General features: G+C 43.2%; 1 protein-coding gene across 1 annotated transcript in view; it reads right to left on the reverse strand.

The window, feature by feature from the left end:
- ADGRE1 (adhesion G protein-coupled receptor E1) overlaps nt 1-17,952 on the reverse strand; it is a gene marked incomplete at its 5' end in the record, with an annotated part of 77,849 nt that overhangs the window by 53,878 nt on the left and 6,019 nt on the right. The window contains one exon of the mRNA XM_023733083.1: nt 8,417-8,479. Within this exon, the coding sequence (XP_023588851.1) occupies nt 8,417-8,479 (63 nt within the window). The remainder of the gene's footprint in view (nt 1-8,416; nt 8,480-17,952) is intronic.

A 17,952-nucleotide genomic window follows, 5' to 3' on the forward strand; every position in this document is an offset into this window, starting at 1 on the left:
GTGTGCAGAGCAGAACTGTGCTCTGTAGGGTTTTCAAGGCTGTGACCTTTGGGAAGCAGATCACCAGGCCTGTCTTCTGAGGCATCTCTGTGTGGGTTTGAACTATCAGCCTTTCACCTAGGAGTCAAGCGTTTAACCATTTGCACCACCCAGGGATTACTAGAACTCAGAATTCAGGGCACCGACTGCTCTAGGGGAAGGCTCGCTCTCTGCTCTGGGGAATATCCTTGTCTCAGCTTCTGAAACGTTCTTCTTGGTGTTCCTTGGCATCAATCTTTCCCCCATTCACACTTGCTTACTTCTGTGCCTAATCTGCTCCTTTTATATCTCAAAAGCAATTGGTTTAAATCACACCCTATACTGATATGGTCTTATTAGCATAACAAAGAAAACCCTATTCCCAAATGGGATGACATCCACATGTATACGGGTTAGGATTCCAACACAGATTCTGGGGGGACACAATTCCATCCATAACAGGCTCGTTGTCACTTCCATATGAACAAGCCCCAGGATAGCCTAATGAAGAACAAAAGACAAGTGGAAGAGAGACGAATCACCCCAGATGACCCCCAGACATGGGAGACTAGCCAGCCAAGATCAGCAAAGCCAACCTGCAATTGACTGACCATGCACATGAGAAAGCCCAGGTGAGACCAGAAGAACTGCCCAGCAGAGCCCAACCTAACATGCCAACTCATGGAACTTGGAGCTAAATAAATATTTGTTGCTTTAGCCACTAACTTTTAGAATGATTTCTTACTCAGCAATAGCTAACTGATACAGGTGGGGTAGAAAATCAAAGACGAGTTATTATCGATTGAATTGTGCCCCTCCCCCCAACACACGTGTTGTAAACCCTAACCCTTATACCCATGGGTGTAATCCCATTTGGGAACAGGGTTTTCTTTGCTATGTTAGTGAGGCCATATAAATGTAGGGTGTGTTTTAAGCCCATCACTTTTGAGATATAAAAGGAGCAGGTTAGGCACAGAAGCAAGGAAACACAAATGGGGAAAGACTGATGCCATGTGGAGCTCTCCAAGGAATTAAGGATGAGAAGCTGAAAGAGACAAGGACATTCCCCCAGAGCCAACAGAAAGAGCCTTCCCCTAGAGCCAGTGCCCTGAATTTGGACTTCTAGCCTGAGCTATGAGAAAATAAATTTCTGTTCACTAAAGCCACCCACTTGTGGTACTTCTGTTATAGCAGCACTAAGAAACTAAGACACAAGTTTAAACATCTCTTACACGAAGCTAGGAGGTATGTGATGAGGGCTTGGTCACTCCACGCTGTGCTTGATGGAGTCACCTTCCCTATAAATGAACACGGAGAATAGTTGTGCTGCCCAGACTCAGGGAAGATGGAGCCCTGGTCTTTCAGTGAGAACATTCTGGCTTCAGCATGTCTAGATGTTGTTGTTATTGCTGTTAGTTGCCATCAAGTCAGCCTCTAACTCATGGAGGCCCCATGTACAATGGGATCTGGCCATTGCGGTCCATAGGGTTTTCATTGGTTGATTTTTGGAAGTAAATGGCCAGGCCTTTCTTCCTAGTCTGTCTTAGCCTGGAAGCTCTGCTGAAACCTGTTGATCATCCTAGCAACACAAAAGCCTCCACTGATAGACGGGTGGTGGCTGCACTTGAGGTGGATTGGCCGGGAATTGAACTGGGGTCTCCTGCATCAAAGGAAAGAAATCTACCACTGAACCACCACTGCCCCCTCTGGCTGCAGTGTGGATGATGGATCCAAGGGGACAAGACTGGAGATAGGGGAGCTAGTGAGGAGGTTGCTGCAGTACTAAAGGCTAAACCAAGGATGGGAAAGAGTCGAGGGATTCAAGAGCTTCCCCAAGACTTGCAGACTGATTTGATGTGGAGGAAGAGGGAGGATCAAGGCTCTCTCTCAGGTCTTAATTCAAATACTTTCAGGGCAAGTTCTGAAGTTTGGATCTGAGCTCTAGGGCCAGGTTCTCAACCTCAGCACTATTGACATTTTGGATCAGATCACTCTTGGTTGTGGGGGCCGTCCTGTGCATTGCAGGGTGTTGAGCTGCATCCCTGGCCTCCACCCACTAGATGCCAGTAGCATCCTCTCTCCAGTTGTGACAGTCAGAATTGTCTCTTGTTAGTGGTGATGGCTGCATGGCATGATGAACATAATCAATGTCACTGAACTGAACATGTAAAAAATGTTGAAATGGCAAATGCTCTGTTATATATTTTGTTGATGTTGTTAGCTGCTGTTGAGTTGGCCCTGACTCATGGCGACCCCATGCACAACGTAACAAAACGCTGTCCAGTCCTGCACCATCCCCATGATTGGTTTTGGATTGGACCATTGGGATCCATAGGGTTTTCACTGGCTGATTTTTCAGAAGTCGATTGCCAGGCCTTTCTTCCTAGTCCATCTTAGTCTAGAAGTTTTGCTGAAACCTGTTCACCATCACAGCAACATGCAAGCCTCCACTGACAGATGAGTGGTGGCTGCACATGAGGTGCATTGGCTGGAATCGAACCTGGGTCTCCCATGTGGAAGGCGAGAATTCTATCACTGAACCATCAATACCAACATGTATATTTTCATTTTTGTATTTCTTTTTCCACAATAAAAAAAAAATTTAATGTTGAAATGTCAAATGTTTTGTTATGTATATTTATATCACAATTTTTTAAAAAATGCCTGGGGACAGTTCTACTCTGTAACACACGGGGTCACCGTGAGTTGGAGTTGCCCTGACAGCAGCCAACAACAACATGACCGTGGTAAGACTTTGGCTTTTTGTCAGAGAGAGATGGGAGCCGCGGGAGGGTTTTCAGCAGAGGAGGGACACAGCAGGACTTAGGCTGTAACAGGATCCCCTGGCTGGAGGATAAGCTAGAGAGGGGTTGAGGCAGGATGGCCAGGGAGCGGTGACCACAGGTATCCAGGGAGCGATGATGCTGGATGCCACCTGGGTCCCTGGGCATCGCAGTTTGCACTCAACTGCTAATCTAAAGGTTGACAGTTCGAACGCACCCAGCAGTACTACAGAAGAAAGGCCTGGTGATCTGCTTCTGTAAAGATTACAGCCTTGAAAATCCCATGGAGCAGTTCTACTCTGCAACACATGGGGTCTCCATGAGTCAGAACCAACTCAATGGCAACTTTGTTTATTTGTTCCTTTTTGCTTTGGGAGCTGTGGGGAGGATGAGAAATGGTTGGTCTCTGGATTATTTTGAAGGCAGTGCTCATAGGATTTGCCAACAGACTGGGTGTGGGGTGTGAAGGAAAGAGGGGAGCCAACAATAACGCAGACGTATTTTGGCGGAAGCAATGGGTAGGATGGAAAAGCATGGGTAAGCTCTTTATAAAGTGCCCTAAAAATGTGAACAATGATTATCATTGTGATTTTTTTACATCAATTTTCACTTTTGTATTTTTCCGTTGGCCTTGAGAGCCAGGCTCTTCCCCTGACCAGGCGACCTGTTGATTTCCCTTCCCTGCCCCTGACCCCAGAGCTGATCTCGCTTCTCATTTCCAGGTTCCTCTTTCATCTGCAGAGGCATCATCTGTCTTTGCAGACTTCCAGCATTTTACCACTTGTGGTCTCTCGACTCTGTGGGTTTCCCATCACCCTCTTCCTCTAACTCAACCCCCACAATTCAAACCCACCTCAAACCAGAAAAACAACCCACCTTGTGTGACCTGGCCCCTGCCAACTTCTGCAGCCCAACTCCTACCTGTCCCATCAGCCACACTCACCTTTGCTCAGTTCCTCATGATCCTTACAACCCCAGGGCCTTTGCACCTGCCCCTCCTGCTATTGGATAAGCTCTCTCCCACCCCACTCCATTGCCTGGGTGACCTGGATTCATCCTTCTGTGTCAACTGAAATGTCACTTCCCAAGGAAAAGTTCCAAACAATCTTAACAGAAGTATTTCTTTTTGAATCCTACAAGACATAACTCATGTCTTAAAAAAAAAAAAAACATAAATAACTTTTAGAACAAAAAAAAATAAGTTGGGATAAGTTTAAAGCTCAACACAAAATAAGCTGGGATAAGTTTAAAGTTTAACATAAAAATAAGTTGGGGTAGGTTTATAGTTTAACATTAAAATAAGTTGGGATAAGCTTAAAGTTCAACATAAAAATAAGTTGGGATAAGGTTAGGTTTAACATAAAAATAAGTTGAGATAAGTTTAAAGTTTAACATAAAGAAAACAATAACTATCAAATGCAAGTATGAAAGATAAAAAGAGGAAAACATACAGGTCTAGGGTATCGGAAAATGAAAGTTACCCAACTTTTTCCTGTATTTTTGTTTACCATGCTTTGTATGTATTCTCTGTTATTATCCAGATGAAATAAAACATTTGGATTTTATTATCAATGGAAAAGAGAAAGAAAATTTCCCAGAATCTTGCCGGGTTTAGACTCACTCACTGTTATTATCTGATCCCATCCCGGGTTGTTGTTCGCGGCCTTCTAGTCGGCCCCGCCTCAAGGCGACACAGAATGGGATCAGACCGTTGTGCTCCATGGGGTTTGCATTGGCTGATTTTCAGAAGTCAATTTGCCAGCCCTTTCTTCCTAGTCCGTCTTAGCCTGGAAGCTCCGCTGAGACCTGTTCAGCATCATAGCAACACGCAAGCCTCCACGGACAGACGGGTGGTGGCCATGCATGAGGTGCATTGGGTGGGAATGGAACCCAGGTCTCCTGCGTGGAAGGGGAGACTTTGACCCTTGAACCACCAATGCCCACACCTACTCCCATAGCATACCTTAATTTTCCTTAAGAACCCTGAAGAAATTGAAATTCTACAGCTGGGTGATTTTTTTTCTTATTTTCTCTCTCTCCCATTAGAATGCAGGCTCCCTGGGGACAGGACCAAGGTCAGTCTTAGGTGAAAGCCCACCCCAGTGCCTAATACTATGCCTGGGGCACATGAGACACCCAACAGATTTTTTTTTTTTTATGGAAGACCTGTTTTATTTGTCAATTAAGCATGAAATTCATTACTACAGAATTAGAGGTTACAGTAGAATTATAGAATGGGATCGATATGGCTAGGATAGTTAACATTTTGTCAATTCATATCCCTGGAAAGTTATCACTGGATAGTGCCAGAGCCTTATCAGATGTTTCTTTTTTTTTTTTTTTTAATTGTACTTTAGATGAAGGTTTACAGAAAAACTAGCTTCTCATTAAATAGTCAGTACACATATTGTTTTATGACATTGGTTAACAACCCCATGACATGTCAACACGCTCCTTTCTCGACCTTGGGTTCCCTATTACCAACTTTCCTGTCCCCTCCTGCCTTCTAGTCCTTGTCCCTGGGCTGGTATGCCCATGCCGCGTTAGTCTCATTTTGTCCTATGGGTCTGTCTAATCTTTGGCCAACAGATATTTTTGAATGAACCAAACAATCACTCCCTCAACCCAAGCACAAGTGTCCACATGCACACACACATACACGCATACATACATATACACACACTCACATAATCACACACATACACACACACATACATGTACATATACACACACATACACGCATACATACACACATACACACACTCACATAATCACACACATATACACACACACATACATGTACACATACACACATATACACGCACGAGTTGCTGTTATTGTGTGCCATGGAGTCAATTCCCACTCATAGTTACCCCATGTGATAGAGTAGAACTTCCCTATAGGGTTTCCTAGGCTGTAATCTTTACAGGAACAGATCACCCCGTCTTTCTCCCATGGAATCTCTGGGTGAGTTCAAACCATCAACCTTTTGGTTAGCAGCTGAGTGCTTAACCATTGCGCCCCCAGGGCTCCTTACACACACACACACACACACACACACACACACACACACACACATTATCTTGCATGCTATTTGGAGCAGGCTGCAGCACTGAGACTGGGTGTAAAGGGAACCCAAGCCCTCAGCACCCAGGACGCCCCAGCATCCGTCCTCCTGCCTTGAGACAAACATTCCCATCTGCCATTTATTCCACATCTTGCAGCTGACCGTTCACCCTTTGCCCATCATTTGAAAGGACGCACAGCATGTTGTTGTGAGCTGTTATCGAGTCGACTCTGACTCATGGTAACCCCATGTGTGCACAGAACTGCGCTCCACAGGGTTTCAAGGCTGTGACCTTTCAGAAGCAGATGGCCGGGCCTTTTTCCCGCAGAGCAGACTGCCGACCTCTCAGTTAGCAGTCAAGCACTTAATCATATGCAGAGGTAACCACTACCAAAAGCTTAGAGTGATTTCTTCAAGTCGGCCTTCTAGTCATAAACTCAAACACGTAAATATATTATTAAATATAAATACATTTACCAAAAAACCAAGCCCACTGCAGTCTTTCCGACTCACAGCGACCCCATAGGGTTTCCGAGGCTGTAAATATCTACGGAAGCAAACCGCCACATCTTTCTCCCACAGACCTGCTAGTGGTTTCGAACCGCCGACCACTCGGTTAGGAGTCGATCGTTTTAACCACTGTGGCACCACACAATTTTCTTAACATAAATGGGATCGTGCAATATACGCTTCTTCTACTGCACTGTCCAATATGGTAGCTACTAGGTGGCGCAAACAGTTAAGCACTCGACTAAACTGAAAGCATAGCAGAGTGGCTTGAGAACGGTGAGCTTGGAAAGGGTGTTGTTATGGAATGAATGGTGTCCCTCAAAATATGTATTGTAAATCCTAACCTCTACACCTATGGGTGGAAACCCTGGTGGCGTAGTGGTTAAGAGCTCAGGCTGATAACCAAAAGGTCAGCAGTTCGAATCCACCAGCTACTCCTTGGAAACCCAATGAGGCAGTTCTACTCTGTCCTGTAGGGTCACCAGGAGTCAGAATCGACTTAACAGCAACTGCAACTGGATGCCTGTGGGTGTAATCCCATTTGGGAATAGAGTTTTTCATTGTTATGCTAATGAGGCCATATCAGTGCAAGCTGTGTCTGAAACCAACCGCTTTTGAGATATAAAAGGAGGAGATATAAAAGGAGCCGATTAGACACAGAAGCAAGCAAGTGAAAAGGGGGAAAGGTGGATGCCACTTGGAGGTCTCCAAAAAACGCTGAGAAAACTGTTACAGAAGCTGAGATAAGGATTTTCCCTCAGAGCAGAGAGAGCCTTCCCCTAGAGCTGGCTCCCTGAATTTGGACTTCTAGCCTCCTAAACTGTGAGAAAATAAATTTCTGTTTGTTAAAGCCACCCACTTGTGGTATTTCTGTTATAGCAGCACTGAGAAACTGAGACCTGGCCCAAGAAGGCTCCTCGGCTTGCCCATAACCTGAACGTGGTGGTTGGTTAAGCAGGAGTTCCCACCTGGACCCCTGGAAGACACGGAGGTTCCAGAGAATTGCTGGGCAAAGCCAGGTGAGACTGGGCACCACCAGGGCGCCCTGAGAGGGCCAACGCCGAGGCTGAGAGATAAGCTGGACAAGACACCCTTTCCAGGGCCCAGCTGTTCCCCACCTCATGGCTACAAGAACCCATATGCTTCCCCTACACCAAACACCCAGTCACCATGGTGGGAGGAGCAGGGAAGAGTGAGAAAATGTGAATGATTAACGCTTCATACAATATACACTGAATACCCCAAGAAAGACTGCTTTAAACCAGGAGACTGGGACACCACTACCCCTTGAACCAGCTGCCGTCAAGGAAATTCCGACTCCTAGTGACCCTATAGAACAGAGTAGAACTTCCCCATAGGGTTTCCAAGACTGTCATCTTTACAGAAGCAGAGTGCCACATCTTCCTCCAACCGCTGACCTTTGAGTTAGCAGCCAAGTTCTCGATCACTGGGCCACCGGGGCTCCTTCAGGATTGGGGCACCACTCGTAACTGACAGTGCTTTTCTTTCTCTATCCAGTGGGGCCTTATGTGGGAGATGAGGATATTTACGGAAGATAAAGAAATCACCTGTGTTTTCCACATCTGCCTTGTAGTTTGGGTCAATTCTATCCCCACTTCCAATACTCTGCCACTTATGCAGCTCTTACCGCACATCCGATGCTTTGCAAAGTTTTTTTACTTTATTATAAGCTTCACAACACTTACCATATATCAAGTGCTTCACTAAGTTACTTTTTAAAATTTAGGCCTCACAACATCTGTGACATAGGAACCACCATTATCTGTATTTCACAGCTGAGCAAAATGAAGTTCAGAGAGGTTACGTGACTTGTCTGAGGTCACACAGTAAGTCCAAGGCACAAGTGAAGGAGCTTGGAATGGGAACCAGGAGAATTGGTTTTAAATCCTTGCTCTGGCAGTAACTAGCTCCCAGAAAGTGTCCAGCTGTGGCCCAGCCTCCTAGACAGGAGAGTTCTCTGGGACAGAAACATTATTCCACCTCATTGGTTATATGGGTTCTCTTGCAGCAAACTTACCATGTATTGTTGATGCCAGTGTGGACTCTGTGGTCACTTCCCAGCTGTACGGACCAGAACACCCTATGAAGAGAGAAAAGAGAAACCCCATGAACCACCAAAAAGCCCTCTGGGCTCAACCTGCAAAACCACTCTGAGCTTGACCTCATAGCAACAGGTTTGATGGCTGTAGGTGAAAAGCCCAATTGGGGAACCAAAACTAAAACCAAACCAGTTACCATGGATCAACTCTGACTCATGGAGACCCATGTGAAGTAGTTCTCCAAGCTTTTCTTCCAAGGCACTTCTGGGTGGACTCGAACTGCCAACCTTTCGGCTATCAGAGAGCACATTAACCATTTGCATCACCCAAGGACTCTAACTGAGGGATAGACATACATTATTTTACATAATCTTCACAGCAACCATTCCTGCTTTCCTGGACTTTTTGTTTTTTCATTTTGTTTATCTTCATATTCTTATTACAGCAGTAGTTCTAACTGGCTTTCAAAAATACACATTAAAGCATGCATTTTCAACAGGAGTGATAGTTCCCCCAAAGGGACGAAAATTGGGGGATAAAAATATCTTACTCTTTTATGTATAAAACACTAATAGATAACGCATATAATACGTAAATATATACATGCTATAACTGTGGTATTAAAATCTTACAGAGGGATAGGGTTGTTAGTTAAAAAAAGTCTATAAAGCAGTGCAGACCCCCCCCCCAGAGTTCAGCCCCTCTCCATCATCACCATCACCAACATTGTGACCCTAATACTCCCCAGAATGTTTTCTCCTTTCCAAAATGGGTGACTGAGAGCCTGACATGACTAATGCCATGATGAGCCTCTAAGTTTTCCTTTTTTCTTCTTTGCCTTCTCCTTTCTGCATACCTTTGTTAATGACTTTATTTTGTTCTGTCCGGCCACCTGCAGCTTATGACCCCCCACAGGAAGATCAGAGCCCAGATGTCTGACATGTATATCTTCAGCCTGATAAGGGGATGTCCAGCACGTATCTCTTTAGTATGATAAAGAATCTCTTGTAATTAGCTTGTAATGAATAACTATACTTCTAACCTTTGTAAAATTCATAAGTAAGCTCTAATGTAAAAAAGCCCTTTGGGACTCCATAAAGACAGCCTGTGTTGCTGTCGGATCCCCGTTGGTGGTCACCTCCTAAATAACCTATCTCACTCTTTCTGACTCGGAGTATGTTTCATTGGCTCGACTGCTCCAGGGCACAGACCCTAATCAGGCAACAGCATCATGACCATCACCGTTATCATCAACATCACCATCTTCATCATTACCACCATCATCACAATATAGTTTCCGTCACCATCATCATCATTTATCATTGTCACCACTATCACCATCATAATCATCACAATTCTTTGCCAATTAACTTCAGGGGCAGAATAAGGGCTGCTAATGGTTAATACCCATGCTGACACCCCAGAGAAACAACCCCACATTCCAGCATTTGGGGTCTGCAAGCTTAAAGGCCATCTCCTCACCTGATCCTTCTAATGAAGCCTGCCAGTCACAGATCCCATGGCCCTCACTTTTCCCTGCACCCCACTTCCAGCCCAGGATGCTGCAGAGGAGAAGCAGACTGAAGCCCCACATTGTGCTATGGTTGTGAGGTTCGAAGGGAAAATTTTCTTCTTCCCCATGGTTTTTAATAACAGCAGGTGTGGGGAAGGGAGGGCAGATCCAGGGTTGCTCAATGCTGCCGGGGCATCACAGCCTTTTCTGCTGAGTTGCTGGCTGTAAATAAGTAGGAAAACCCCTACTTGTTTCCTTTATCCATGGTGAAGAGAAGTTGCTCCGGTTGAATTGTCACTGTCTGTGTCTCTCTCTTGCTCTTCTTTCTTTCCAACCTACATCTGGCTCCCATCCCTTGTCACCATCTTTCATTGCACCCAATGCTTACACTTGTACCCCTTTTCCTCCCTCTCTCTTTTCTTTTCCCTCTCTCTCTCTCTCTCTCTCCTCTTCCTTTCCTCTCTCTTCTCTTCCTTCTCTCTAATTTGTTTAAAAAAGGTAACCATCTGTCTTCTCTTTCCTCCCTCTCTCTTCTCTTCTCGTCTCCTTTCCCCTTTCCTTCCCTTCCATTCTCTTCCCCTTACTTCCCCTCCTTTCCTCTTTCTCTCTCTGTTTCCCTCTAATACTTCCAAACTCAAGGGCCTCTTCCCAGTCTGCCCAAAAAAAGTTGCCATTACATAATTCTTGTGAAATTCAGACATTCTGGAAACACCTATGCCAGACAAAGCCCTGAAACTATTGCCCTGAGATAATCTTTAAACCTTAAACCAAAACTATCCCCTGAAGTCTTCTTGAAATGAAACAATAGTTTAGCTTTGTTAGTAAAGAATGTTTACCTTGATCATTGTGCTCTTTTAAAGAAATGTCTATATGAGATCAAATGGACAACAGCAACTTGAAAGTTTAAATAAGAAGCCTAGGGGCAGTGAATTTGTGTTTAAGGGGGAGGGATACTTTGGAAAAGGATAGCAAGAATGATTGTACATCTTGAAGAATGGAACGCCACTGAATTTTACAAGTAGAAATTGCTGAATTGGTGTATGTTTTTCTGTGTATATTTTTACACACAAAAAAAAATTTTAATTAAAAAAAAAGTAACCATCATGTATCAGGCACTGTTCCAGGCGCATTGCCAACAAATTTTAATTTAATTATCACCTCAACCTGGTGAGGTAGGAATTTTCCCCCACCTGTTTACCAAAAGAGGAAATTGAGGTTTGTCCAAGATCACTTAGACCTGTAATTTGAACCCATGACCCGCTGGCTCCAGGGTCTAGAGCTTTAACCATTTCATCTTCCTTAAATTCTTCACTTTATCTGACCACTCTACAGTTAACACTACCACCCCATTCCCAAACCTCCAACCTAACACAAACACACACACACACATATGCAGTCACATAAACATGGAGGTCTAGCAAAGATGTCACGTTGATGACTAAGGTGCACCTGACCCAAGCCATAGCATTTTCAACCACCTCATATCCATGCAAAAGCTGGACAATGAAAAAGGAAGACAGAAGAACTGATGCATTCAAACTGTGGTGTAGGCAAAGAATATTGAATATACCATGGACTGTCAGATCAAACAAATCAGTCTTAGAAGAAATACCACTAGAGTGCTCCTTAGAAATGAGGATGGTCAGACTTCGGCTCACTTACTGTGAACACATGATCAGGAAAGATCAATTGCTAGAAAAGGACATCATGGTTGGTAAAGTAGAGGGTCACAGAAAATGAGGGAAATCCTCACCTCTATGTGATGGATTGACACAATAGCCACAACAATGGACTCAGAAACATCAAGGATGTTTCGATGAACCCCATATAGGATACACCCCAAAATAAAGTCACCAAGCCATATAATAATCACACTTGCCAAACCAAAGACAAAGAAAGAATCCTGAGAGCAGCTGAAGAAAAATGAAAAGTCACATACAAAGGGGAAACAATAAGACTAAGCTCTGATTATTTGGTAGAAATCATACAGGCAAGACGGCAATGGGATGACATATATAAAACCTTGAAAGAAAAAATTGCCAACCAAGAGTAATATATCCTGCAAAACTCTCTCTCAAATATGATGGTGAAATTAGGACATTTCCAGATAAACAGAAATTAAGGGAATTTGTAAAAAACAAATAAAACTTACAAGAATTATTCAAGGGAGTCTTTCAGTTAGAGAGCCAACAACATCAGATAATAACCTGAATCTAAGACACAGGTCAGTATCAGCCAAATACCGACCTAGGTAATGAACTCTCAAGGCTAAAATAAAACTAGAAGATTCAAAACAGGGAACTAGAGATGTCAATGAGGACATCAGAAAAATGAAAGGAAGAATACACGGTGTAGGTATAGAACTTTCAAATAGAAAGGAAATCAAGGTGATATCAAGTAACGAATGACTGGTTCAAACACAGGAAGATAAGGGTAAATTTCAAGGTAGCCACAAAGTTAACAAACCTATTCACGAAAATAAAGAAGACAAACATAAAGTCTCAGTAAGAACAAAACCTACAATAACAAAAGAAATGAAATTTCCCAAACAAAAGGAACTGAGCACAGGAGAGTAAGAGGAACAAAGAAAACATCAGCACCACAAAAGAAAGCACTACAAAATGACTGCAAATAAACTCACACCTATCAATAATCACACTGAATGTAAATGGCTTAAATGCACCCGTAAAGACACAGAGTGACAGAATAAATGACCTATCAATATGCTGTCTACAAGAGACACATCTTAGACACAAAGACATAAATATAATAAAAATCAAAGGATGGGAAAAAAATTATTAAGCCAACAGCAACCAAAAAGAGCAGGAGTGGCAATACTAATCTCAGATAAAATAAACTTTAAGGCAAAATCCACCATAAAAGAAAAAGAAGGACATTATATAATGATTAAAAGGTCAATCCACCATGATGACATAACCACAATAGATACCTGTGCACCCAACGACAGGGCTCCAAAACACACAAAACAAACTCTAACAGCACTGAAAAGAGAAATTGACAGTTCCACAGTAATAGTAGGACAGTAAAGGACAGAACATCTAGAAAGAAACTCCACAAAGATACAGAAGATCTAAAGGCCACAATCAACCATCTTGACCCTCACAGACATATATAGAACACTCTACCCAACAGAGGGAAAGTACACATTCTTTTCCAACACACATGGAACATTCCTCAGAACAGACCACATCTTAGGCCACAAAGCAACCGTCAACAAAATCCAAAACACTGAGATAATACAAAGTGTCTTCTCTGATTATAACACCATAAAAGTAGAAATTAATAACAGGAAGAGCAAAGAAAAAAAATCAAATACATAGAAATGGAATAACACTTTGCTTAAAAACCAAATAATAGGTGAAATAAAAGATGGAATCAAAAAATTTCTAGAATCAGATAAGAATGAAAACATATTGTGCCAAAACCTTTGGGACACAGCAAAGGAAGTGCTCAGAGGTCACTTTATAGCAATAGGTGCACACATCAAAAAAAGAAAGGGACAAAATCAAAACATTAACCCTACAACTCAAACAAATAGAAAGAGAACAGCCGAAGAAGCCCACAACCACCAGAAGAAAGGAAATATTAAAGAGCAGAGCAGAAATAAATGAAATAGAGAACAGAAAAACAATAGAAAGAATCAACAAAACCAAAAGTTGATTTTTTGAAAGGATCAACAAAACCGACAAACCATTGGCGAAAATGACAAAAGAAAAATAGGAGAGGAAGCAAATAGCCCAAATAAGAAATGAAATGGGAGACAACAACAGACACAATTGAAATAAAAAGATCATAACAGAATATTATGAAAAACTGTACTCCAATAAATTTGAAAACCTAGAAGAAATGGACAAATTCCTAGAAACACATTACCTACCTGAACTAACACAAACTGAGGTAGAAAATCTAAATAGACCCATAACAAGAGAACAGATTGAAAAAGTAATTTTAAAACTCCCAACAAAAAAAAGTCCTGGCCCAGATGGCACCACTGGAGAATTCTACTGAACATTCACACCAGTACTACTCAAACTATTTCAGAACATAGAAAAGAAAGGGATACTTCTGAATTCATTCTGTGAAGTTAGCATAACCCTGATACCACAACCAGGCAAAGACATCACAAAAAAAGAAAATTACAGACAAATATCTCTCATGAATATAAATGCAAAAATTCTTAACAAAATTCTAGTCAACAGAATTCAGCACTATATAAAAAAAATAATACACCACAACCAAATGGGATTCATACCAGGTATGCAAGGATGGTTCAACATTAGAAAATCAATCAAAGTAATCCACCACATAAATAAAACAAAAGAATCACATGATCATCTTAATTGACACACAAAAGGCATTCAATAAAGTCCAACACTCATTCGTGATTAAAAAGTCAATATAATAGTTATGAAGGGAAATTCCTCAACATCATAAAGGGCATCTATACAAACCACCCCCCTCGCATCTGTCAGTTTGTCGTACTGTGGTGGTCTGCATGTTGCTGTGATGCTGGAAGCTATGCCACCAGTATTCAGATACCAGTAGGGTCACTCATGGCGGACAGGTTTCAGCTGAGCTTCCAGACTAAGACAGACTAGGAAGAAGGACCTGGTGGTTTGCTTCTGGAAAAACTGGCCAGAGAAAACCTTATGAATGGCAGCGGAACATTGCCTGATATAGTGCCAGAAGATGAAACACGACTGGGGAAGAGGTGCCTCCTCAAAGTAGAGTCAACCTTAATGACGTGGATGGAGTCAAGATTTCGGGGCCTTCATTTGCTGATGTGGTATGACTCAAAATGAGAAGAAACAGCTGCAAACATCCAATAATAATTGGAAAGTGGAATGTATGAAGTATGAATCTAGGAAAACTGGAAATCATCAAAAATGAAATGGAATGCATAAACATCAACATCCTAGGCATTAGTGAGCTGAAATGGACTAGTACTGGTCATTTTGTATCAGACAATCACGTGGTCTGCTATGGCAGGAAGGACAACTTGAAGAGAAATGGCGTTGCCTGGTACATGTGTGAAAGCTTGACGATGAATAAGGAAGACTGAAGAATTGATGTTTTTGAATTGTGGTGTTGGCAAAGAATATTGAATATACCATGGACTGCCAAAAGAACAAACAGGTCTGTCCTGGAAGAAGTACAACCAGAATGCTCATTGGAAGCAAAGATGGCGAGACTGCATCTCACATACTTTGGACATGTTGTCAGGAAGGATCGGTTCCTGGAGAAGGACATCACGTTTGGTACAGTGGAGGGTCAGTGAAATGAGGGAAACCCTCAATGAGATGGATTGACACAATGGCCGCAGCAATGGTCTCAAACACACCAATGATCATGGGGATGGAGCAGGACCGGAAAACATTTTGTTCCGTTGTACATAAGGTTACCATGAGTAGGGACAATAGCATGGATGTGTGTTCTGAGTTTCTCCAATCAATTGTGGCCTGTGAAATTTTTTTCACATAGAATTGATCTCTTTTCACAATGATAAATACATTTGACCTTAAAAAGCTAAGCCACACGCTAAATATACACTTCCTTTAAAAATTAAAATAAAACAGAACAAAATAATAACTGGTGTGGTTCCTGTTTGCCCCTGAACTCTGACTGATAAAACATATATCTAGGAAATCCTTCCTCGTCGATATTTAGAGGTCGACCACATTTTTTTCACTAGCTACACAGAATCCCACGGAGGCAGAGGTGGTTCAGTGGTAGAATTCTCGCCTTCCATGCAGGAGACCTGGGTTTGAGTCCTGGCCATTGCTCCTCATGCACAGCCACCCCTCGTCTATCAGTGGAGGTTTGCATGCTGCTATGATGTTGAACAGGTTTCAGCGGAGCTTCCAGACTAAGATGGAGTAGGAAGAAAGGCCTGGCAATCGACGTCCAAAAATCAACCAATGAAAACGTTATGGATCACAATGGTCTGATCTGCAACCAATCACGGGGATGGCACAGGACCGGGCAGCATTTTGTTCTGTTGTGCGTGGGGTCGCCATGAGTCCGGGTGTCTCAAGAGCCGCCAACAACAGCATAGTGTCCCATTGTGTGGCTGTGTAACAGTTTATCCATTTCCCCTTGGAGTGAACACTGGGTGTTTGCAAGCACTGCTGTGCACATGCACTCTCTGCAAATTTCTGCAAGTGTTTCTGGCTGAGCGCCAGGCCGGTTCCTGGAAAGTTTTACTTGTCGTCCTATCTCATGAGATGCAAGGAGGCATCTAGAGGAACCGCTGCTCTTGACCTCATTCAGACACTCGGAAAGGAGCCAGAGGGGATGTAAAAGTTCAAAAGCCTGGAGCAAAAAATAATAAATCATCATACTATGATCCTCAAGACGGGGCCCCTGAGCCCAGGCAGACAAGGGCCTGAACTTAAGGGGAGCAGGCCTCAAAGATTCAAGAGAAGAGAGAAAATGGGCCTCCAGCCAGAAACTCAGAGAGAGAAGAAGGTTCTGGTGTGTGGGGAATCTCAGAGTGCTACAACTCAAATAAGGGGCAATATTATTCTGTTTTCGTCAGTTTGTCTGTCAGTTTGTCATACTGTAGTGGCTTGCATGTTGCTGTGATGCTGGAAACTATGCCATTGGTATTTCAAATCCCAGAGAGCCACCCATGGTGGACAGGTTTCAGCAGAGCTTCTAGACTAGGACAAACTAGGACAGACTAGGAAGAAAGGCCTGGTGATCTACTTCCAAAAATTAGCCAATAAATACCCTATGGGATCACAACGGAACATTGTCTGACATAGTGCTGGAAGATGAGCCCCCTAGGTTGGAAGGCATTCAAAACAGACAGTCATCATAACAATGGGCTTGAGCAAAAATCAAGAAGATGGTGCAGGACTGGGCAAGCTTTCAGGCTAGTGTACCTGGGGTCACCATGAGTGGGAGCCAACAGCAGCTAACAGCAACAACATTATTCTGTTTGGGGGTTTAGAGCATTGGCTTTTCTGACAAACCAGACTCATTTCACATCCCATCTCCACCAGCCACTCACACGTGACCTTGACACTTGACTGAACCTCTCTGACCAAAAATAAATCTATCTGCATCACACAGTCCTCATGAGGATTAAATGAAGCAATCCACGGAAAGTACTTTTCTGAGTAACTGAAGCACAATAAGTATACATCAGCTTTTTTTTTTTTTTTATTAGGAACCCTGGTGGTGCAGTTGAGAGCTACAGCTGCTAACCAAAAAGGTCAGCAGTTCGAATCCACCAGCTGCTCTTTGGAAACCCTATGCAGCAGTTCTATTCTGTCCTCTAGGGTCGCTATGAGTTGGAATCGACTCGATGGCAAAGGGTTTTTGTTTTTGTATTTTTATGAGGGTCCCCGGATGGATGGTGCAAACCGTTTGAACTCGGCTGGTAGCCAAAAGGTTGGAGGTTCGAATCTACCCAGTGGCACCACAGACGAAAGGCCTAGTGATCTGCTTTCAAAAAATCAGCCGTTGACAATCCTATGGAGTATAGTTCTATTCCGACACACATGAGGTCACCATAAGTCGGAATCGATTCGGTGGCAACTGGTTTGGTTTTTGTTTGTTTGTTTTTGTTTGTTTGTCTGTTTCGCGGGAGGTATCGATAACATTAATGAAGACATCCACCCGTGAAATTGGCAGATACAGACTTGCAGACCCTTCGAAAACAGACAGACATCCACTGGATCAAACAGAGACATTTATAAACATAAATACTTCTTAAGATCTATACACACAGGCAGGCCGACTTTCCTACTGCATGAAACCCGTTGCTGTGGAGTTGATTCTGACTCAGAGCGACCTACCAAACGGGCAGCCCACATTAAAGCCAAGCTTGCCCCCTGGTGGACAAGAGCAGTACTGACCTAACTTCTGCTGACACCTGGGTACCTGTTTGAGGAAAGAAGGGGAGTGTGTGTGCGTGTGTGCGCGTGTGTGTGCGCGTGTGCGCGCATAAGTGTGCATGTTCACAAGCTTGCC

Source organism: Trichechus manatus, unplaced genomic scaffold (genome assembly GCF_000243295.1).
Source record: "Trichechus manatus latirostris isolate Lorelei unplaced genomic scaffold, TriManLat1.0 scaffold00057, whole genome shotgun sequence".
Taxonomy (NCBI): Eukaryota; Metazoa; Chordata; class Mammalia; order Sirenia; family Trichechidae; genus Trichechus; species Trichechus manatus.